This window comes from Notolepis coatsorum (genome assembly GCF_963971535.1).
Source record: "Notolepis coatsorum genome assembly, chromosome: 2".
Taxonomy (NCBI): domain Eukaryota; kingdom Metazoa; phylum Chordata; class Actinopteri; order Aulopiformes; family Paralepididae; genus Notolepis; species Notolepis coatsorum.
Window position 1 is genome coordinate 66,509,236 of NC_140166.1, and position 24,089 is coordinate 66,533,324.

Below are 24,089 nucleotides of genomic sequence, written 5' to 3' on the forward strand. Positions count from 1 at the left end.
GTGTGTGTGTGGGGGAAACAGTACTTGATGATGAATTCCAAATGGTAGTATTCTAAAATAAATAGTCAACATTATAGACTGATTGATTGATAGATAAACTTTTATTCATCAATGTCATCTTGTGCTTTAAAGAGAAGCGTGCCATGTGAGAATTAAACACAATACATTACGGGTGCAGTGATATGGTTTCTCCACCGACACACAATACATTAAGGATGCCGTGATATGGTTTCTCCACCGACACACAATACATTAAGGATGCCGTGATATGGTTTCTCCACCTACAGTACATCAGATGTTGGTGTAAATGATGCTACAGAAGATGTTAAGCTTCTTATGTGTAATAATGTAAAGGTCCAGTCCGAATGCTCTTTTGTGATCTTTATTTCCAGCTGTCAAGTGCAATACAGGTCCAATGCAACACACAGCTGTTACTCATTATCCTACCTAAGTAGGAGGCTCATAGGACCCTGCAGGTGACGGTCTGACTGCCTGAATGAAAAGTAACCCACATTATAATAATATGTATGATAAATGTATAATAGATGTATAATAGATGTATAATAAATGAATAATATATGTATAATAGATGCAATCAGACATCCATCCAATGTATGAATAGTGTAGGGGGCTTAACATACTTAAAGGAACACACCAACATTATGAGAATCATATACAGTATTTGCTCCAGAGAGACTAGAAGATAGTATGTACGTTCAGTATAAAGCTATCCGGCTGCAAGCTAGCCTAGCTTAGCACAATGAAACAGTACCGGTTAGCCTAGCTAAAACTTCGGGGCTAACCGATACTGTCCGCTTCCATGCATTGTGCTAAGCTAGGCTAGCTTGCAGTCGGATAGCTTTCTACTGAACACACAGAGAGGAAACTGGTATCTATCGTCTTGTCTCTCTCTGGAGAAGACGGTAAGCTTCCCCTAATGTTGCCGTGTTCCTTGAAAATGAGGACACGAACATGAGAATTAAAGGAGAAATTAACCAACCCTCCTTGTTAATGTATTTTGGTTGTTCACTTGCACTCATATTAAGCAACACACTCCCGAGTAGCTCAGGAGGTAGAGCAGTCGTCTGATAATCCGGAAGTTCCCGGTTCGATTCCCACTCCTCCCGGGCAGCATGTCGAAGTGTTCTTGAGCAAGACACTTAACCCCTAATTGCTCCCAATGAGCAGGTTGGCACCTTGCATGGTTGCCTCTGCCATCGGTGTGTGAATGGGTAAAATGTGAGCAACAAATTGTAAAGCATTTTGGATAAAAGCGCTATATAAATGCAACCATTTACCATTTAATCCCAGTATGGAGCTAACATAAAGGCCATTTTTACAATACAATCAGCCAATAATCAGCTGTAAAAGAAAATCCCTGAACTCAAATTGGCAGATACTGCCCGTCTGCTGATATATGATGATATATATATATGTATATATATATATATATATATATATATATATATATATATATATATATATATATATATATATATATATATATATATATATATATATATATATATATATATATATATATATATATATATATATATATATATATATATATATATATATACAGGTGTCTCCTACCTTTTGACTGGTACTATATATAGTTTCATCCCTACAATACTTAATAATAAATACAATATGAAGGATATGCACAAGTACATTTTCTGTGTGTGTGTCCATTGCTTTATATGTTGATTTCCATTTTAGCATGTGTCATTAAAACTTATTCGGTGATGATTTAGCGTAGCATTTTTTACCCAGCAGCTTTGTTATATATATTTACCCAGTAGCTTTGTTATATACCGTAATTCCTCTAATAGTAACCGGTATTCAAATACAAGCCGGGTCTCTATTAATGGCCGGGTGCGCTCTTGAGCTAAGCAATTATAAGCCGACCTCCTAATACAAGCCAGGTTACTAATATACTGAGCTGCATACTGAGCTAGTTACTTGATTTCACTTTGAAAACGTTGAAATGACCAGTGACCACCTGTAATTGCACTGTTTACTATTTCATACAGTACTTGGTTTCAATAAATGAACCCAGTACATTTTACTGGGTTCAAACTGACACAAAATGTTGATTTATTCATTATGATCTGTTTGAAAATTAGAAATATAGGCCTCCCTCTTATACATGCCTCCTCCTAATACAAGCCTGGTACCCGCTACAGTTGAAACAAATACAAGCCGGGGTTACTATTAGAGGAATTACGGTATATTCCATTTAATCACTTGTTACACCGTATATTGTTATGCACTTTGCTGTTACTCTTCTGTACTGTACGTGTCGGTCGGTCGGTCGGTCGGTCGGTCGGTCGGTCGGTCGGTCGGTCAGTCAGTCGGTCAGTCGGTCAGTCAGTATCCTTGCCTGTATAGCGTCCTCGATGAAGACGACAGCCTGCTGAATGTAGAGAGCCTCGTCATCTATGGGAGAAGGCAAGAAAAACGCTGCCATTAATCCGCACCACTCTTGAGAGAGAGAGATGAACATTTCCCGTCTGTGAGTCTTGCTGCTTGTAGTGCTGTTTGTAATCATCAAGGAACACACAGCGCCCTTTGTTCCAACATGTCTGGCTAAAAAAGAATTAAACTGTAGCAGAATGCATGTCTTTATCTAAATTAAATAGAAATGATCCCTTTAAAAAAATACAAAGTGGTGATATTTTTTTTATCTATTTCCGAGTTCCCTGACATAATCAATAGTCCTCCTTTGGAAGTTGTCATTAGTCGACTTTTGCAGAGGAAAACTGTCAACATGTGGGAATGTTGTACTGTAGGACTGGTTATATTGGTAGTTGAATATACTGTAGGGCAATTCTTCCTAGTTTCTTGAGTTTGTTTGTTTGTACTGTGAGCTGTGGATGCTTGCTGAGGCCCGGGGCTAAACTACACCTTGCATTTTTTTTATTTTAATTTATTGACACACACGCACGCACACGCACACGCACACACACACACACACACACACACACACACACACACACACACACACACAAAACATACATACATAAATAAATACAGACAAATAATATTACCAAGTTTGGTTACTATTTAGAGATATGATATGAGCAATTTATCTTTAAGTGATTTTTTGAAGGCGGAGATGGATTTTGACTGTTTCAGTCTCTCGCCGAGCTCGTTCTAGATCTGCGGGCCCCTGCACGCCATACTTAAGCACATTTGAGCTTTCTCCTCTTGCCAAAGATAAGATGCCTATTCCTAGTGTTATGAATGTGTAGTGGACGGCAGACTGAATTTAAAAACAATTACATATTGTGGTGACCTGATTGGTCATTAAGGTTCTAAACTGACCCATAGACACTAGACGGTCTAGTTTCAGAGTTCCCATGTACTCCACTACATGAGGTAGGGGCAGACAAGACAAAAGCAGATCTACCAAGTTCAGTACAAACTCGAGGCACTCTAAGGGCTAGATCCACAAAGAATGGATTGCACGGTGCTAATTGCACTCTTACTTACAATTCATGATGAATTGAAAATGGGGGACCCTGATGTAAACAAGACAAAAGTCTTTCTCTGGTCTGCATCCCCTTAACAATTGTGTGTATTGAGCCGTACTGTATTGTACCCATTCTGAAATCTGTTAATACATTTTTTATTTCCTGCGCGGTGATTGATTGAATTTAATTTTATTAACAGATTGCAGAATGGGTACAATACAGTACGGCTCAATACACACAATTGTTAAGGGGATGCAGACCAGAGAATGGGTTTACATCAGGGTCTCCCATTTTCAATTCATAATGAATTGTAAGTAAGGGTGCAATTAGCACCGTGCAATCCCTTCTTTGTGGATCATTCTAGACCTAAGTGTAGAAATGAGTCCGTAACAAATCATCAATCAATGTACTAAATAGGATTGTAATAGGATAGAACAGAGCAGGATCAAATAGAGCAGAATAGAACAGAGCAGAATAAAATAGAGCAGAATAGAGGCCTAAATGTATTCTGTGCCAGTGCTTCTCTACCTTTTCTGTGTCAAGGACCACCAGATGTATACGGCTGTGAACCCCCATTTGATCACATTTTGTCAAAGGAACCCCATCTGAGAAGGTTTTTGTTGTTAGATATGATGTAGTTCAGTGTAGTTGGTGTAGTTAATGAGATAACAGTGGAAAGAGTGAAACTTTTGTGTGTCATTGTTAGGCTATATATTATCATTGAGCTGACGTCTGAAATAATAGTGAAATCAAACTGGTCCCAATTCTTCCTGGGGACCTCCTAGAGTCTCATCAAGGACCCGTGCGGAGGTTGTGTTAAGAGCCAGTGCTGTAGCACAAGCCAGCTCTACACTTCCTACACAGGAAAAACTGGGGAGTCATTTTCCCAGAGTAATTATTACGGAGTTATTATTTTCCTCTCAAGTAGTCATATTTACTCCATTTGGGGCATAATCATTGCCTGTGGCCAATAGAGTGAGAGTAAAGTTCCAGAAGAGTTTCTATTGGAGTAATACAGCATTGGTCACGCCTACTATCCATATAATTCCCAAAGGTGCCGACGCCATCTTTCTCTCTCGCCAAGTCCTCGCTTCAAGCTCAGGTGCAGCAAGAGCGCAATACAGCGATATTTTCCTTCTCTTGGATGCCAAATACAAGGTAAGATTATTATTATTATTTGTTAATTTATTAAACAGCAATGTGTGTAACTAATTTGCAACATTACAGCTAAGCCACAGAGCCATCTATCACGATGTTCGCATGTTAGCTGCTATACGTTTGCACGCACGCTATTAAATAAACGTTTTACAGTTGTATGGACAAGTATTCAATTATCAACAGTATTGCTATCAGGGACAGTGCACATTAATCAACATGTCGGTTTTCATGTAAAATGTATATGAGCTAGTGTATAGCCAGAAGCTAATTTCCACCTGTATAGGCCTGAGACCATACCTGTAGACCATGCCTGTAGGCTGTTGTTAAAAGTAGTGATATAACTATATCCATACAAAAACTGACTTATTAAGAACATACAAGACAAGTAGACATAGTACAGGAGATGGAACAATTATATGTTACATGTTGGCGGTTTTTGCTGAAACGGTGGCAGAGACAACGTGTGTTTTACTCTAAATAGAGTCACCGTACATTACAGCTAAGCCACAGAGCCATCTATCACGATGTTAGCATGTTAGCTGCTAGCACGCACGCTATTAAATAAACGTTTTACAGTTTTATGGACAATAACTTAAGAACAGGTACGTCGGTGCAACACGAGTATTCAATTATCAACAGTATTGCTATCAGGGACAGTGCACATTAATCAACATGTCGGTTTTCATGTAAAATGTATATGAGCTAGTGTTAGCCAGAAGCTAATTTTCACCTGCATGCGGCTATACCTGTATAGGCCTGAGACCATACCTGTAGACCATGCCTGTAGGCTGTTGTTAAAAGTAGTGATATAACTATATCCATACAAAAACTGACGTATTAAGAACATACAAGACAAGTAGACATAGTACAGGAGATGGAACAATTATATGTTACATGTTGGCGGATTTTGCTGAAGAGACAACGTGTGTTTTACTCTAAATAGAGTCACGTAAATTTGCCGCAATGTGCTGTAGGTTGACTGTTTTACTAGTGGTAAATGGACATAACAAGTTAATTTGACGCACTGTTCGGTTCAACAAGTGTTTATTTGAACCATTGTACTGGGTTGACTAATTTGTGTGTTCTGCCTCCATGTATAATATAATGGAAACTTGTGGAACTATCCTCACAGTAAATTTCACAGAGTAAATTTTACTCAAACTGAGTCAATTTGAGCCCAAGACGTGAGTAAAGTTTTACTCAGTTTGAGTAAAATGTACTCAGCGAAATTTACTGTATGGTGCTTTTGTAATATTTTCTAATTGTAACACTCCTCATAATGCATGAGTTGTTGTGCCCTATATGTATCATCTTAGTAACTGTTATTATTTATTTGCCATCAGATGCAGGCTGTACGTGTTAAACACGTTGACCGGCAGAAATTCATCTGTTTTGAGGGCCAATTGACCTTCACAACTTTTTTGGAGTGTGGTGAGTGAAACATTTTGCACAGCGTGCCGTTGGTTCTCAAAATGGCGTCCGCCTTGATAGTTAGGAACCAAATGGACCCTTATTGGTCTGTAACTCTGACTGTGTACAAATGGACCCCAACGTCCATTGTACACCGTCAAGAGTTAAATTAACATTGATTTTACAATATAAATTGGGGTCCCAAAGATACAAATGCCATTAAATGGGTGCCCTTGGAATTAAAATGGTTGAGAATCACTGCTAGAGCCGTACAAATATTGTCTTATGGGGGTCCATGGCACATCTTTTCAAATGGGGGGTCTGTGGGCTAATTGTCAATTTGGGGGGTCCTTGACATGAAATATTTGAGAACCACTGCCCTATGCAACAACATACTGGGTATCAGTTTAGGCTTTCCCTGCATGTTAATTTAAGCTGTAGGCCTACAGTACAAAGCACAATCCATTTTATTTAGGATAGAGTGAACCAATCAATGTCTTACACCCCTTCCTGACAGGCAGTGACGTGAGCGAGCGTGATTGCGAAAATGATTAAAATGTATTCGTTTCAATCAGACTATCCTGACCTGCCGCGAGCGACAGCAAACTGAGCGGCGATGTCGTTCCCCCCTCAAATATTCGCTCGCTGTGTCTCTAGTTGAGCGATTACGCGGCCGAGTCACGCCCCTAAACACTTTTTATTGGTCAAGAATCGCAGGCTGCTTTGCCCCTGTGTGCTTCCAGGTAACACACACACAGACACACCCGGACACGCGCCGCCTCATATCAGGACAGTGTCGCGCACGATTTCGTCTCCAGTTCGCACGCTCGCTGCCTGTCAGGAACCGGTGTTAAGTATGTCAATTAAGGCTGTCAATCTTCCTCATATGATCACATTTTCAGTGGCTATTTTAATATCCCATTTTATGACATTTTAATTAATACAAATTAAATAAATTGCACAACAGATTTATCAATAAGCTTGTGCAATCTTGTTTTGTCTATAGTTGCCAAGACATTTGAAATTCCTAGTACCTTGGACTTAAAGGTCTATGATGACTCAAACACTGAAGTCGACGACGAGGCGTTTCAATTTCTTCTAAAAAAACCAGACCTGGGTGTGTTGGAGATTTGTTCACCCCAAGACTCAAATCCTGAAGGTGAGTTGCTAACATGGAGCCTTATAGCCTCATCCATACAGTCCTGGCTGCTTGAAGCCTTTTTACAACATTTCCGGGTTCCCGTTTTTTTCGCTCTGATTGGCCAGGTTATGTGACATGAGCGGCAATCGTGGGACGGCAAGTTTCTACACTGGTTAAGGGCACTCTTCGAAGTTGGTTAAGGTTAGAGTTTGTCTTAGAGCATGGCGATAGAACGCCAGGTAGTTTGCAGGCTGTTCGACGCGGAAATGGGCAAACACGCTATTGGGCGCACATGTCACATGACCTGGCCAATCAGAGCGCCGGAAACGCGGATGCGTTGTAAAAAGGCTACACGTGTCCTGGCTAACCTAAAATGTCACACAGGTACTGTGTATTTTTGTACTTTGAAATGATCTTTGTATATATGCCCAATGTAACGTGTGGATCCTTCCTAATCTAATGTGGTCTTTTTACATTACACTTGTCACAAACATTCCTATCTAATCACACTTATATGTCTACATGATTGTTAGATTCAGTGAGGACCTCTGCAAGCAACTCCAGCAGCCAAAGCTCCGTTCTCAGCTCTGGTGCAGACAATGAGGGGGAGTCTGATGACACCATCATTTTGCAGTCTAGTCCTGCTCCAAGAAACGGTGCTGACCTGACTCGTATCACTCTGGTAAGCTTTGCATATGACTGTTTGAAATGGAGATGGTGACTCTGATAAAGGGGTAGCATGGGCATTGGGGATGGCCAAGTACAATTGGGGAGAAAATGGGGGTGGGGGGGGGGTCATGGTTTACATTTGTCACCTTAACCCTTTCACTGCCGCACAACAGCAGGTTAACCCTTTCACTGCCGCACTACAGAAGGTTAACCCTTTCACTGCCGCACTACAGAAGGTTAACCCTTTACTATCACATACTGTACCACATACTGTATACCACATACTGGTACTAGTGTGGCAGTGAAAGGGTTAAATATACTTGGCCACCAAATGACTGTCTATCCATGTGTGTCCCCCCCCCCCCCCCCCCTTTTTACTCCCGCTTAGATGACTGAAAAGATTCTGAGGGACACAGCTGGAGGAGAGAGGATCATTGCCGATTATGCTCGGACGAAAACCCTAACGGATACCAGAAGACGCGACATGGTGAAGATATTGGTTGCGCACATGGCAAAAGAGCATGGGTAATTATGTTATCTAAACATTACGCACCCAATACACATTTTTGGTTTTTACTAAGATCCTCCTTTTTGCAGAATTGGTAAATGATAAATGGTTATCCAAAGCGCTTTACATAGATTGTGCAGAAGGCATTGGCACAGCAATACTTTTGTTTGGATCTCATACTTGTGTATGTGTGCACTGTAGGACGAGTCCTTCAAGGCGTGTTAAAGAAGACTACGCAAAGGGCATCACTGCCTTATTCCCATACCTGGCCGATCCCCAGGGCAATTTGGGATATGTAAGTACATCAGGGAAAAGTGCAGAGAGACATTTCATCGGCGACTCAGTGCATGTGTGTTCCTGTGGGTCGCCCATCTTGCGTGTGTGTTAAAACTGCATGACAAATAAAGACTTCTAGTCTAACAATTATTATGTTTATAGGTCATTCTTGTTATATAATTTCTAGGGATGTTCGATATTGGCTTTTTTTTACCGATATCCGATATACCGATATTGTCCAACTCTTTAATTTCCAATACCGATATCAACCGATACCGATATATGCAGGGTTTCTCCCCCCCCCCCCCCCCCCAAAAGGAATAATTTCAGGTAATTAACATTAGGCTACATATCTCTTGTCGTGGAATTAACACAACATTATGCATAACATTATCCAATCACATGCATGGTACATAAAACACCAACCCCATTACTCCTCACTTCTCTGGAATTGCTTAAAAGGGCTGTGCGGAGTACGATTTCAACTAAATATTTGTTAACATTTCTGTATGCTGACCATTTCTCCTAACCTCAACAATTTAAGAACCACAGATGTCCTACCTGTTGACCTTGATTTTAGCAATTCTTCAGAGAAGGGCATGTGTTAAGTTTTAAGGAGAGAAATAAACACATTTACACATGCCCATTTAAACCAAATAACTTTTTTTTTTCCTCTTTACTTCTTGTGTTTTAGGAGCAGTATTACAATCCAGTAGATGGGAGTGGGTTTCTGGCATGGAGGGTGAAATCACTTCAAAAGATAGCATCAGAGGGACAAAAGAAGAGCCGTAATGTTCAGCCACTGATCGGTATGTAATTTTGATTGTCCCAGTCCACTGTTTATCTAGCAACTGTGAAGATGGATCATTATAGTAAATGCATATCACTGGAAAGTATTGCAGCAGTATGTGTGGTTTCTACACTGTTACAGGTGGTCCAAGTTCTGGCGACAGAGCCCCCTTCTCTGAGGAAAACCAGCTAACCACAGACACCCAGTTTCGTGAGGCCAGTGCACTGATGAAGCATACAACTGATGAAGCAATCATCAAGGAGAAGATGAAACAGACCTTCACCCATCGCCAAGAAATGATGCACGACCCAATCAAGTCCTCTGAAATATTCACCACCTTTCCAAGATTCCTAGACATCACAGGAATGGTATGTGGCTTGCATTAAAGTCTAACTGAAATAAAAAATGACCTTTTTAAACAATTTAGATCACATCCCTGGTCATAGGGTGAACCTATTTAATAGGGCTGTCCCTGACTAAGGATTTGGATGGTTGACTAGGATTGTTAAAAAAAAAAAAAAAAAAAAATGTATCATTCCATTTGGGCTGTGGGGGGTGCTTAATGTCTGAAGGAGTCAACTGAAGGCTTCTTGTCCTCTGCAAAAGCATACAATTGGTCCACTGATGAAATCCTCTTTCAGTGCCTCTGTGCCTGTTTTCGTAGGCAGTTAGCCTCTGGTATGCCTGCCATTAGCGTTAGCCACGCTTCTATGCCTCTTTTCTTTTGAAAAAAATTATAATATATATATATATTTTTTTTTTTTTTTTTTATAATATTATATTCGACTAAGAGGTTGGCCAGTCGACTACGGCCCCTTTCGACCGATTAGTCGACTAATCGATTAATAGGGGTCAGCCCTACTATTTAACAATGTATGACAAAAAAATTTCAACCATGTTTTATTCCATCTTGTCTGCAGATTGAGCAGGATTTCAGTCTGATGTTTGGTGATGACATCTCTGCAAAGTTCCTGGAGAAGTGGCCTACTTTCTGCAGGCAGAAAGTCCTTGAACAAAGCCGTGGCCTCACCCAGACCGGCGACCTTCAAGACCTGCTTCAGAATGCTGAATCCACAACAGACACAATAGAACTGAACAATGGTATGCTTGAATTAAAGGAATATAATAATGGAAGGGTGAATTGTTTTTTAAACAAATGGAAACACAGCTTTTAGTCAAATGTATTTCTGATTTTTTTTATTTAATTTTTTGTATTTTTAGCATGGGACAGTGAAATGTCCTCCCTCTTGCTTCTTGTCCACCTCCTGCCACCATCACCTCAGGGACGCAACAAGAGACCGGGAAAGCTCTCAGCCAGAGAAGCCATTGACTCCCTTGTGAAGTTCATAAAGGTAAGGTTACAGTTGCCTATATTATCGGCCGATATTGGCATTCAAATGTGATATAGGAAAATATCGGTAAAAAAAAATGAATTATTCTTTTTACATTTCTATAACCAACTTTTATTTACCCAGGCAAGTAAGAACAAATTCTGATTTTATTTATTGTCAAAAGTATGCATAATGTTATGTTAATTCCACAACAAGACATATGTAATGTTAATTACCTGAAATTATTCAGTTTTTTGGGGGGGAAACCCTGCATATATCGGTATCGGTTGATATTGGTATTGGAAATTAAGAGTTGGACAATATCGGTATATCGGTAAAAAAGCCAATATCGAGCATCCCTAGTTACAGTTGAATTAAAGTATAAGAAGGATCACTGTTCTGTCTAGGGGTGCACGATATTGATTTGTTGACCCCGATATCGATACCAATAACTTTCTGCTCCTCAAGGTCGATACCGATAACCGATATATATATTTATTGTACTATAATTATAAATTTTTTTATGTATATTCCTGTAGTTTTGACCTAACCAGATTTATCATGACATGAGCGTTACTATATGAACAAAACAAAGCCAAGAGAACAGTTTTGACTCTTCAAATAAAGTGACTATTTATTTTTCCAAATAAATATAATTTGAGTCGATCACAAAATTCACAATCCGTCAATGTCATTAACAATGTGTTTCCCTGAACAACTAAAAACCAACAGGTATTGTGCTTTGTCAGTAGGGATGCTGTTCACATTTGAACCGATACGGTACCGGTACCTGTGAATCGATACCGGTACCCAACGGTACCTTTTTCGGTACTTTAGTCTCTAAAAATGTAATCTACCTACCTCAGTTGTGAGAAGAAAAAAATCCAAACTTCAAATAACCACATTTTCGACCGTTTTTGGCTTGCCTTTGCCCCGACTGCTTTGTTGTTGAATCAAGTCAAATCCTAAATAAGCATATATAGTGCGTGTGAATGTTGACATGAAAAGAAAAAAGTAAAAAAAATATATATATTTTTTTTATTATCAGAGCTGTCAATACTTTTATCGGGATGACGTCATAATTGCTGATATCGGCCTGATAATTATCGTGCATCCCTGATATTGACCTGCATGATTGAAATCATGCAAAGACCACGGTTTGCAAACCGTGACTAATTTTAATAGCAAGACTAATGAAGTTCTCTTGTCACAGACTGGGACCAGTATCCAGGGGCATTTGGACAGCATCACGGAGAGCCTTCAACCCTATCTGCTTGCTGTGGGGACCCAGAGGAGTGTGATTCACAAGTACTTCATTGTGATTGACAAACATGCAATCCCTTGTAAGTCACCAGACTCTCTTGCCTCTTTTGATGAGCTTTTCAAAGCTCATTTTGTCTTTGGTACCTCATACAACCGGGATCTGGCCAATATGTACAACTTCTTGCAAACCGCCATTTACAAGATCGATGCTGCTACAACTAATGTCAACCCCAGGGTTAAAGAGATGAGGGCTCGGATGCTGCACTGATTTCTTTTTTATACTGAGAGGATATTTTATCTCGGGCCTCTGATGCTGCACAGACTTTTGATACTGAGAAGATATTTTATCTTGAGGCCTCTGATGCTGCACAGACTTTTGATACTGAGAAGATATTTTATCTTGAGGCCTCTGATGCTCCAGTGTTTTTTGATAAGATGTTGTGTTTCATTTGCAAAAACTCTCAGGCAAATGCCAATTCACTGATGAGGCACTTAAGGATGATCCACGGACTTTGTTCAGGAAGGACACTTCGTCTTAAATGTGGTCAGCCTGGTTGTTTACATGTCTTTTGCACTTTTTCTGGGTTTCGAAAGCATCTTAAAGCACGTCATCAACCATGTGATGATCCTGGTGAAGGCCGCTCTACAGCTGAACATTTAGCTGAAAGTTATGTTGATGACTTTCCATCAGGCAGTGCCCCTTCTGACCCAGTCCTTCCAGTCCTTCTTAATAATAGTCTTGTAGACAGCTGTGCTGCAACAGTAGCTGAACTTAAAGTGGCAGGTGTAGGTGAAACAATAATCAACTCTTTGGTAACTTCAATGGAAGTGATTGTTGATGATATCCATAATCAAGCAAAACAATATGTGAAGCAGTGTCTATCTTTACAGGAACCTATCAAAAGTGAGGTTGAGTGTAAAATTGATCAGTGTTATGAAGAAATTGAAAATCCCTTTTGTATCTTAAATTCTGAAACTAAGAGAAGGCAATATTTTACAGAGAAGTGGGGAAGGGTAGACCCAGTTGAATATGTCCTTGGTACAAGATTTGATACCCTGCGCAATCGGACTACTGGAACTTATGATCAGGCTGTTGTTACTGATAAATGTGTTTATATCCCAATTTTGAAAACATTAGACTTTATTTACAAACACCCTAATATAAAAGAGATGATGCAGAGTGATTCCAGTTTAAGAGAAGATCTTCTTAATGACTTGTGTGATGGAGAGTATTTCAAGAGTCATCCTCTATTTTCAAAACAGAAGCATGCAATTCAGGTGCAGCTTTTCTATGATGATTTTGAATGCGCGAATCCGTTGGGGAGTAAAAAGGGAATACATAAATTAGGAGCAATCTATTTCACCTTGCGTAATTTTTCTCCAAAGTACAACTCAATTCTGCTTAATATTCATTTGGTCGCTTTATTCCATGCCCAAGACATTAAAACACATGGCTTTTCTAAAATACTTGCTCCACTTGTGGAAGATATTAAAATACTGGAGAAGGATGGAATTAAGGTCCCATTGTATGATCAGCCAGTGTATGGAACTATTGTCCAAGTTACAGGTGACAACCTTGGTATTCACGGTTTGTTTGGTTTCGTAGAATCATTCAGTGCCAGATATTGTTGCCGCTTTTGTCTTGCTGAGAAAGAGGACTTTCAGACGGAATTCAAAGAAGATTCACCCAAGATAGTTATGCGAACTCGAGCACTTCATGCAGAACACTGCCACACAATGGAGACTACTATTGGTCTTCCCTATGTGATGGGAGTTAAACGTTCTTGCATTCTAAATTCCTTGCAGTACTTCAATACATGTGACAATTTCTCTGTCGATATTATGCATGATATCTTGGAGGGCGTGGCACAATATGAAATGAAACTGCTAATACTACACTTGATTAAAAACTACACAACATCAAAGGAAATAGACTTGAGAATTAAGAGCTTTAACTATGGTTACCTGGAACAAAACAACAAGCCACCTGCATTGAAGTTAGTAGAGACCTCAAATGACTTGGGGTTAAATGCAATCCAATCTTGGTGTTTACTTCGCAATCTACCACTTATCTTTGGAGACTTGGTTTGTCCAAATGATCAACACTGGTATTTGCTTCTGCTGTTGCTTCAAATAGCAGATATTGTATTTTCTCCCAGGTTATCAACTGGCATTACTATTTATTTAAAACACTTGATTGCAGAGCACCACGGGTTATTCAAGCATTTGTTTCCCAACAGGAGGCTACTACCAAAGCATCATTTTATGGTGCACTATCCTACATGTATTCGTAAAATTGGACCACTTTTGCATGTCTGGTGCATGCGCTATGAAGCGAAGCATAATTTCTTTAAAAAACAACTAAAAAGCTTCAAAAATATAACTAAAACGTTGGCAAAGAAACACCAAAGTCAAGTAGCATACAATTGGCAGACATTTGATCCCAACAGACTGGTGCTTGGTCCAAGTAAAATGGTAGCATTAAATGTGATGGACAGAGGCTGTGAGATAGCGGAGACTCTTCAGGTACCAAGTGACACCAAGGTGTTAAATGTTAGATGGGCCAAACACCATGGAAATATGTATCGTCCAGGTTTAGTTGTTTGCCTTAAAGTTCTTAGTGAGGTTCCAGTTTTTCACAAAATCCACCGTGTTGTTCTTAAAGATGAGAGGTTACTGTTGTTTACATTTGCACTACAAACTGTGTCTCTGGATGACCATTTTTATGCATTTAAAGTTGTGTGTACTACAGATGGACCTCATGTAGTTGATGTCAAAGAGCTTTTGTTTTACAAAGCATTCGATATACAGATGTCATACAGTGATGACGATTCAAGCTCATTTATTGTTCCATACTGTTTCCTGTGATTTAAAAAAGGAAAAGAGAAAATCACTAAGCTCTTGAACTATTGCACTGGGGATGAACACTATTAGTTTTCTTTTATTTCTTTGGGGTGAACAGATGCTGCTGTCACTTTATATAGAGGCCAAAATGTAATTGATCGATTACTCTCCCCATGAAGCCTTAATTGAAGTCATGGTGATTTCTTTTTGTTGCATTACTGAGCCAATAATTTGATGACTGGCTTGAATTATTGGCTCAGGAATGCGACAAACAAACAAATCTCCATGAATTCAAGGATTCATGGGGTGTGTAATTGGTAGATTTCTTTTTTTGGGTGAGCTATCCCTTTTTAAAAGGGTGTACAGATGCTGCTGTCACTTTACAGAGGCCAAAATGTAATTGATCGATTACTCTCCCCATGAAGCCTTAATTGAAGTCATGGTGATTTCTTTTTGTTGCATTCCTGAGCCAATAATTTGATGACTGGCTTGAATTATTGGCTCAGGAATGCGACAAACAAACAAATCTCCATGAATTCAAGGATTCATGGGGTGTGTAATTGGTAGATTTCTTTTTTTGGGTGAGCTATCCCTTTTTAAAAGGGTGTACAGATGCTGCTGTCACTTTACAGAGGCCAAAATGTAATTGATCGATTACTCTCCCCATGAAGCCTTAATTGAAGTCATGGTGATTTCTTTTTGTTGCATTCCTGAGCCAATAATTTGATGACTGGCTTGAATTATTGGCTCAGGAATGCGACAAACAAACAAATCTCCATGAATTCAAGGATTCATGGGGTGTGTAATTGGTAGATTTCTTTTTTTGGGTGAGCTATCCCTTTTTAAAAGGGTGCAGATGCTGCTGTCACTTTACAGAGGCCAAAATGTAATTGTCTTTTATTTATGACCTTTTTTCTATCGATTACTCTCCCCATGAAGCCTTGAAGTCATGGTGATTTTTGTATATAATGGAGTTGTTTGCAGAGGGGCTCACTGAATCTAACAATCACGTAGACATATACCAAGTGTGATTAGCAAGAGAGGAATGTTTGACAAGTGTAATGTAAAAAGATTAGGAAGGATCCACACCAAGCAAGTTCTTCCTCAGACGTGTTTTTTTTTTTTTTTTTTCTATGTTACATTACATTGGGCGTATAGAAACAAAGATCATTTCAAAGTACAAACATATACAGTACCTGTGTGACATTTTGGATGAGGCTAGGCTCCATGTTAATAAGCAACTTGGGGTGAACAAATCTCCAACACACCCATGTCTGGTTTCTTTAACTGAAACGCCTCCTTGTCGACTTCAGTGTTTTAAGTCATCATAGACCTTTAAGTCCAAGGTACTAGGAATTTCAAATTTCTTGGCAACTGAAAACAAAGATTGCACAAGCTTATTGATGAATCTTATTTTATTAATGACCTTTTTTTCTTTCTATCGATCGCCCCTTGAAGTCATGATTCTCACACGCTGTTGTAAAACTGTTTGCATCCCAACTGAAACGCCTCCTTGTCGACTTCAGTGTTTTAAGTCATCATAGACCTTTAAGTCCAAGGTACTAGGAATTTCAAATTTCTTGGCAACTGAAAACAAAGATTGCACAAGCTTATTGATGAATCTTATTTTATTAATTTTTTTTTCTATCGATTGCCCCTTGAAGTCATGATTCTCACACGCTGTTGTAAAACTGTTTGCATCCCAAAGGATATGCCTGCATGTTGCAAATAAAAGTGCATTGTTAAATACTGATTTCTGCTTTGCCCCCGTTTATTTTAAATGTATTATTCCAGAGTAAATTATTATTTAATTCTATATTGAGTGAAATATGATATTCTATATCGAGTGAAATCTATTCTATATTGAGTGAACTACAACTCCATATTGAGGGAATTACAACTCTATATTGATTAAAATACCACTCTATATTGAGTGAAATATGATATTCTATATCGAGTGAAATCTATTCTATATTGAGTGAACTACAACTCCATATTGAGGGAATTACAACTCTATATTGATTAAAATACCACTCTATATTGAGTGAAATATAACTTTAAGTATCTCTATATTGAGTGAAATATAACTTAAAATATCTCTATATTGAGTGAAATATAACTCTATTGAGTGAAAATATAACTCTATATTGATTAAAATACCACTCTATATTGAGTGAAATATAACTTAAAATATCTCTATATTGAGTGAAAAATAACTCTATAGATGTTAGAGTTGTTTTTACTTTATGCTAAATGGAGTAAGTTGGTATTTTGTAGAGTTAAATGTTAACACTAAATGGAGTAGAAATAACTCTGAAGATTTAACTCTGTGACAAGAGTCATTTTCACTCTATCTGGAGTCGGAGCCAATACTGTCTTTTTGGGAGTAAAATTTTACTCAATTTGAGTAAATTTGACTCTGCGAATTTTCCTGTGTAGTCTCCGCATGGAGGTTGTGTTAAGAGCCAGTGCTGTAGCACAAGTCAGCTCTACACTTCCTAGAGTCTCCTCATGGAGGTTGTGTTAAGAAGAGCCAGTGCTGTAGCACAAGCCAGCGCTACACTTCCTAGAGTCTCCTCATGGAGGTTGTGTTAAGAGCCAGTGCTGCAGCACAAGCCAGCTCTACACTTCCTAGAGTCTCCTCATGGAGGTTGTGTTAAGAGCCAGTGCTGCAGCACAAGCCAGCTCTACACTTCCTAGTCTCCTCATGGAGGTTGTGTTAAGAGCCAGTGCTGCAGCACAAGCCAGCGCTACACTTCCTAGAGTCTCCTCATGGAGGTTGTGTTAAGAGCCAGTGCTGCAGCACAAGCCAGCGCTACACTTCCTAGAGTCTCCTCATGGAGGTTGTGTTAAGAAGAGCCAGTGCTGCTTGTCACATGGCTGTAGTGTTCTCCCCCACTATATTTTGAATGACTGTCATTTCCCACTCTGCAGTTTCTTAATAAGACATGGTGACTCAACTCTAGCCTGTTGCACTACACACACACTCGCACATGCACGCACACACACACACACACACACACACACACACACACACACACACACACACACACACACACACACACACACACACACACACACACACACACACACACACACACACACACACACACACACACACACACACACACACACACACACACACACACACACACACACACACACACACACACACACACACACACACACACACACACACACACACACACACACACACACACACAAACACACACACACACGGTCACACTTCTCGTTAATCTCACTACTAGACAGAGACAGAAGCAAACAGACTGACAGACACACACAGAATGATAAGCACATGCACACAGAATGATAAGCACATGCACACGTGTGAAAACACTTAGAGGCACAAAGACAGAAAGAGTCACACACAGACACTCTGCTGACTCGAGGCCACTACGTCTCACAGCAGGGTGTGGGGCTGGTGGGTGTCACTGGTGGGTGTCACTGGTGGGTGTCACTGGCAACGTCTCAAACGGTTGCACTTAAGTTCAGAACGTTGAACTCCTATACCCCTAGTCAAGTCAAGTCAGCTTTATTTATATAGCACATTTACAAATGACTAAAAGCCAACCAAAGTGCTTTACAGGTAGAACACGATAAAAAACACATACAATGCAGTAACATATCACATACACAAAAATTCCAGAAAAGGGTATAGTACACTAAGAAAACAAGAGCAAGGTGCAATATAGGTGCAATATAATTTTTTTTTTTTTTTTTTAATAGATAGAAAGTCCAGAGTAACAGCAAATTTAATGTACAGGTGGCAGGCTAACTCTGGTCAAAGGCCAGGGGGAAAAGGTGTGTTTTAAGCAGCTATTTAAAAGCCTCTAGGCTCTGGGCAGATCTTATGTGGGGGGGGGGGGCTGTTCCAGAGCCGAGGGGCAGCATCAGCGGAGGCTCTGTCGTCGTCCCCCCCCTGGTTTTGAGCCTGATCCTGGGCTCCAGCGGCAGCTGGTCAGCAGACCTTAGGGCTCTGGATGGGGTGTGGTGGCGCAGGAGCTCAGCAAGGAGCCAGCCCATTTAGCGCTTTAAAAACCCTAGTTCTACTGACCAATGATGCTGTGGATCTGTAGAGTCCTTTCTCAGCACAATCTGTTCTTCATATTGGATGCCTGCAGCCGTTTAAATGGTAAATGGTGCATTTATATAACTCTTTTATCCAAAGCGCTTTACAATTTCCTCCTCACATTTGACCCATTCACTCACACATAATAATTTTATCTTATCTTGACACTAAAATGCCACCTGTTTCTTTTCATAGTGAAATGGTCCTGGAGGAGCTACATTCTACTGCTACGGCCAAGAGACCATCTGCTCTCCTCAGTCCTGTCAGTCATCAACGGTCTTCACATGTAGATCTATGCCTACAGGGCCGCAGTGTCATGTGTGCCGTTCAGCCCCTGTATGGATGGACATGAGTGCCTGAACGGAGCGCTTCACTGGGCATAGTGGTAGTGGTGGAAGAAGTACACAGTTCCTTTACTTAAGTAAAAGTACAAATGCTCATATAAATGACTACTCTGGTCAAAGTAAAAGTCCTCCATTCAAATTCTACTTAAGTAAAAGTAGAGAAGTATTTGCTATTGAATGTACTTAAGTATCTAAAGTAAAAGTATGCATTCTACATGACGTTTGTGTATTCCAGTGCTTGGGAGTGTTCAAGCCTCGATCCATTGGCCTCTATAGGTTGTGTTAAAGTGGTATGTGGTCCAGTTATGCTGCTCTGATTACGTCCCTCTTGAAGTTGACAGGCTTCAAATGTGAAAGTATATAATCTTTTTATTTTGTATATATTATGTTTTCTATGCAAAATCCTTTTCTTCAAAGTAACTAGTAACTGATGGGTTCAGATAAATGTAGTGGAGCAAAAAGTACAATATTTCCCTTGAAATGTTAGTGGAGAAAAAGTAAAAAGTTCCCTCAAATGAAAATACTCACATAAAGTACAAGTAGTTCAAACATTTACTAAAGTACAGTACTTGAGTACAAATACTTAGTTACTTTCTACCACTGTGCACTGGGCATGGGCTGCTGGACAAGGAGGCCAGTAGCTACGTGCTCTCAGGTGGGAATGAAAGTATATAGGTGAGAAGAACTAAGGCTCTTATTTAGTCCCATATCATGATGCATATGTATGGCAACTGACCACAGTATTAAATATCAATCACAAATATATATGTATGTATGTTTGTGGAATATTATCACACACACACACACACACATATATATATATATATATTTTGTATTGTATTATTGTTATTACTAGTTTATTTAGGTGAGGTCTTTAGATAAGCCTGTTTTGGGCACAACCTCACCTGTACATGTTTTTCTCTGCTTGCCTTACAGATTAGCAGGCAGCACTTCCTGCTTACATTTCCACTGCTGGCCTCTGTGACCCTTGATCTGACCCCGGCATTGGTCACACGTTAAATACAGTTTGATATTGAGAAGGAAAGTCAGCTGTCAGTCATTACATAATAGTTATACATAACCTACTTATTAGAACTCTGAGCTGCTGTACTGACAAGTGAAACATGAGTGGCCAGAGACGTGCATTTCGCACCTATTAAAATATTGTGTAGTCATTTGGGCAGAGGGGCATTTGATTGGAGCTTTGGTAGCGACACTTAATATGCTGGTATAGGGACACTTAATAATGCGGCGAGCGCACGTGGTGCGTGAGCCGCAAGTAGCCTTCTTTAATTAACCTCCTAAACTGATGCATTTGACCTACATTTCAATCAGGATTCAGATAATATCATAGCACTGAAACTGCCCTCACCAAAATAATCAGTGACCTCAGACTAAACTCTGACGAGAATAAGGTCTCCATCCTTATCCTGCTAGATCTCAGTGCAGCATTTGATACAATCGATCACGATATCCTAATCGATCGTCTTGAAAACCATGTCGGTTTCTCAGGACATGTGCTAGGCTGGTTTAAAACATACATCAGAGGGAGGGAATTCTATGTTAAACTAGGAGGCCACATGTCTGAGATATAATGACAACAACTATGGAGTTGCACAAGGGAGTTGCTTAGGTCCTTTACTCTTCTCCCTTTACATGTTACCGCTGGGTGATATCATCAGAGAACATAATGTAGGTTTCCATAGCTATGCGGATGATACACAACTGTACATATCTGCTGAACCAAATGATACAGCTATTAACTCCATTACAGACTGCTTATTGGCAATAAATAAATGGATGAGTAAGAACTTCCTGAAACTAAATGAGAACAAAACTGAAATTCTAATTATCTGCCCCAAAACAAAAAAAGAAACGTTAATAAAGAACCTGGGAGGACTAACCCCTTGGATCAAATCTGAGGTCACTAGTCTCGGGGTTATCATAGATTCAGAACTGAACTTCAATTCTCATATTAACAAAGTGACCAAAACATCGTTCTTCCATCTCAGAAATATAGCAAAAGTACAACCATTTATTAATCAAAACGATGCTGAGAAGCTAATTCATGCATTCATGTCTAGCCGGTTAGACTACTGTAATGCACTTTTTACAGGTCTCGCTAAGAAAACCACAGAACGGCTTCAGCTTATCCAAAACTCTGCAGCCCGACTGCTAACTAGAACCAAAAGGAGAGAGCACATTAGTCCAGTCTTAGCTGCTCTACACTGGCTTCCTGTAACATTTAGAATTGACTTCAAGGTCCTTCTCCTTACATACAAAGCTCTAAATGGACAGGTGTAGTGCCGAGAGATGAGAGTCAGAGATGGTGGCTCGAGGCAGAGCGAATAGGATTTTTTAAGCACAGAAATACAACATGCTACTGCTACGTTGCTTGCAGTCGACTGACTGACTGAGAGAATTGCCGAATACATATATACATACACAAATGTTCTAGAACATTGGTCATGACATCATACGGTGACATCACCCATGTTCTAGAACGTTCGGCTATGACATCACCACAAATGTTCCAGAATGTTCGATGTTCTAGAACAGTGGTGCCCAACCAGTCGATCACGATGGGCTGATTTCAAGTAGTTCTTGATTAATAAAATTCGATTATAATTTTTTTTTTTTTTGCAAAATCAACTCTGCCTCTCCTTGTTAACTACAACAAGCAATGCTGTTTGTTATTTAAGATGAGGTCGGACTCGGCACTGACAGATTTGTGTTCATTATGCTGCTTTTATAAAGCCTCAAATGACGGCTTACAATATACAATTTTGGCTGGTAGCTCTCGGCTAGGTGGTAAATTAAAAAGTAGATCTTGGTTCAAAAAAGGTTGGGCACCCCTGTTCTAGAATGTTCGGCTATGACATCATCACAAATGTTCCAGAATGTTCGGGCGGTGGTAAATTATGTACCATTACAATCACTACACAGGGACCTAGCTACATCGCCAACACTCTAATAAATTACAGGCCAGCAAGAACACTGCGATCATCATCTACTGGACTACTAGAGACTCCCAGAAACAGTCAAACGAGGATCTGCGATGCAGCCTTTATCAACTATGCCCCCAAAACTATGGAACAAACTACCCCAAAACATCAGGGAAGCCAACTCACTAGACATCTTCAAAAGACAGCTTAAAACCTATCTCTTTGCTCAGGCATTTAAATGAAACATCAGGGACATCCTGACACAAATTGTACTTTACCTGCACTTTTCTTACCCTGCCTATACTTGTATACACTTCCTATCAAATGTGTCGGTTCTATGCACATTTTATCTCACTACCTTATATGCGATACCCTGTTGTATGTGTTGTTGTAGAACTATTTTATCTCCGTTCTATTTTATTATTTTTAGCCTATTTTTAAACTGAATCAAACCGCACTTTTTTACTCTGTCTATTCTATTTTTATTATTTGTAGGCCTATTACTGAATGAAACTGTAAACAGAGAGGCCTATTGGGATGCTAGATCCTAATGTGAAACACTGTGATTTACCTTACCTTGTATACCTCTCTATCTTTTTATGCTCGCTTATGCCTTTATTTTGTCCTGTTGTGAAGCACTTTGAACTGCAACTTCTGTATGAAAAGTACTATACAAATAAAGTTTATTATTACATGTGCACTTGCAGATTGTTGATTGGATATTGCAATTAATAGGGATAGCTTGCTTGGTTCTCGATGCGGCTGTCAAACTACACTTTCACAACAGATACAATAAATGCACTGTTTTGCAAGACCGCAATGTTGTAAATTATGATACTAAAACGAAATGTTTCACTCTGTAATTTTTTTGGGGTGGGGACTATTCGTGTTTGTGTGGCTTTGGTAGGGATACGTCCCTAGCACCCCTATATTGATTGATTGATTGATTGATTGAAAACTTTATTAACAGATTGCAGAATGGGTACAGTACAGTACAATTGTTAAGGGGATGCAGACCAGAGAAAGACTTTCGTCTTGTTTACATCAGGGTCCCCCATTTTCAATTCATCATAACATATATGACATACATGACATACAGATAGACAGTACTGCTACATCTATACATTTATGACATACCAGATTTGCAAATACAGTACTGTTTGTGATACGAAAAGAGTCCAGAAAAGAGAGTATACATTTGACGTAGAAACTGTACATTGGAAGAGGTTGGGTAGGTGGGGTGGGGTTGGGGGGGTGGGGGGACTGTACATTGGAGGTGGTTGGGGGGGGGGGGGGGTGGGTAGGAGGGGTGGGTGGGTGGGGGACACTGTACAACTGTACAAGCAAAACTGTACATTGGAATATTGACAAAACCATACTTGGTCATTTACTGTACATTGGAGGGGGTTGTGTTAGGACATTTACAGGGGCCAGTTTCGAATTGCAGTCTCCCGTAGGTGTTCTTTGAGAGTGCTTTTGAAAGTGGGTAGTGATTCACATTCCTTTACAGCTTTGGGTAGGGCGTTCCACATTGATGTGGCATAATTGCGAAACGTGTTTAGTCCCTTGTTTGAGCCGAATCTGGGTTTAACATGATTTGTGGAGCTCCCTCTGGTGTTGTGATCGTGGTATTCACTGACCTTTGGGAAGTATTTTCAATATTTTGACATGTACATGGGTACCTTGGTCGTATAGTGTATCTTGTAGACCAGGCCCATTGCAAGTTGCTGTACTCTGTTGTCTACGCTAAGCCATCCTAGGTTGTCAAAGTGGGCAGGGGTGAGGTGGGTTCTAGGAGTAAGGTCAAGCAGTAGTCTGACCAGTTTGTTTTGAGATGT

The 24,089-nt window shown here is 39.8% G+C and overlaps 1 protein-coding gene across 1 annotated transcript in view; it reads right to left on the reverse strand.

Annotated features, from left to right (window-relative positions):
* Nucleotides 1-24,089, reverse strand: part of tpcn2 (two pore segment channel 2) — an 84,175-nt gene that overhangs the window by 58,349 nt on the left and 1,737 nt on the right. The window contains exon 2 of the mRNA XM_084308205.1: nt 2,387-2,442. Coding sequence (XP_084164331.1) covers nt 2,387-2,442 — 56 coding nt within the window. The remainder of the gene's footprint in view (nt 1-2,386; nt 2,443-24,089) is intronic.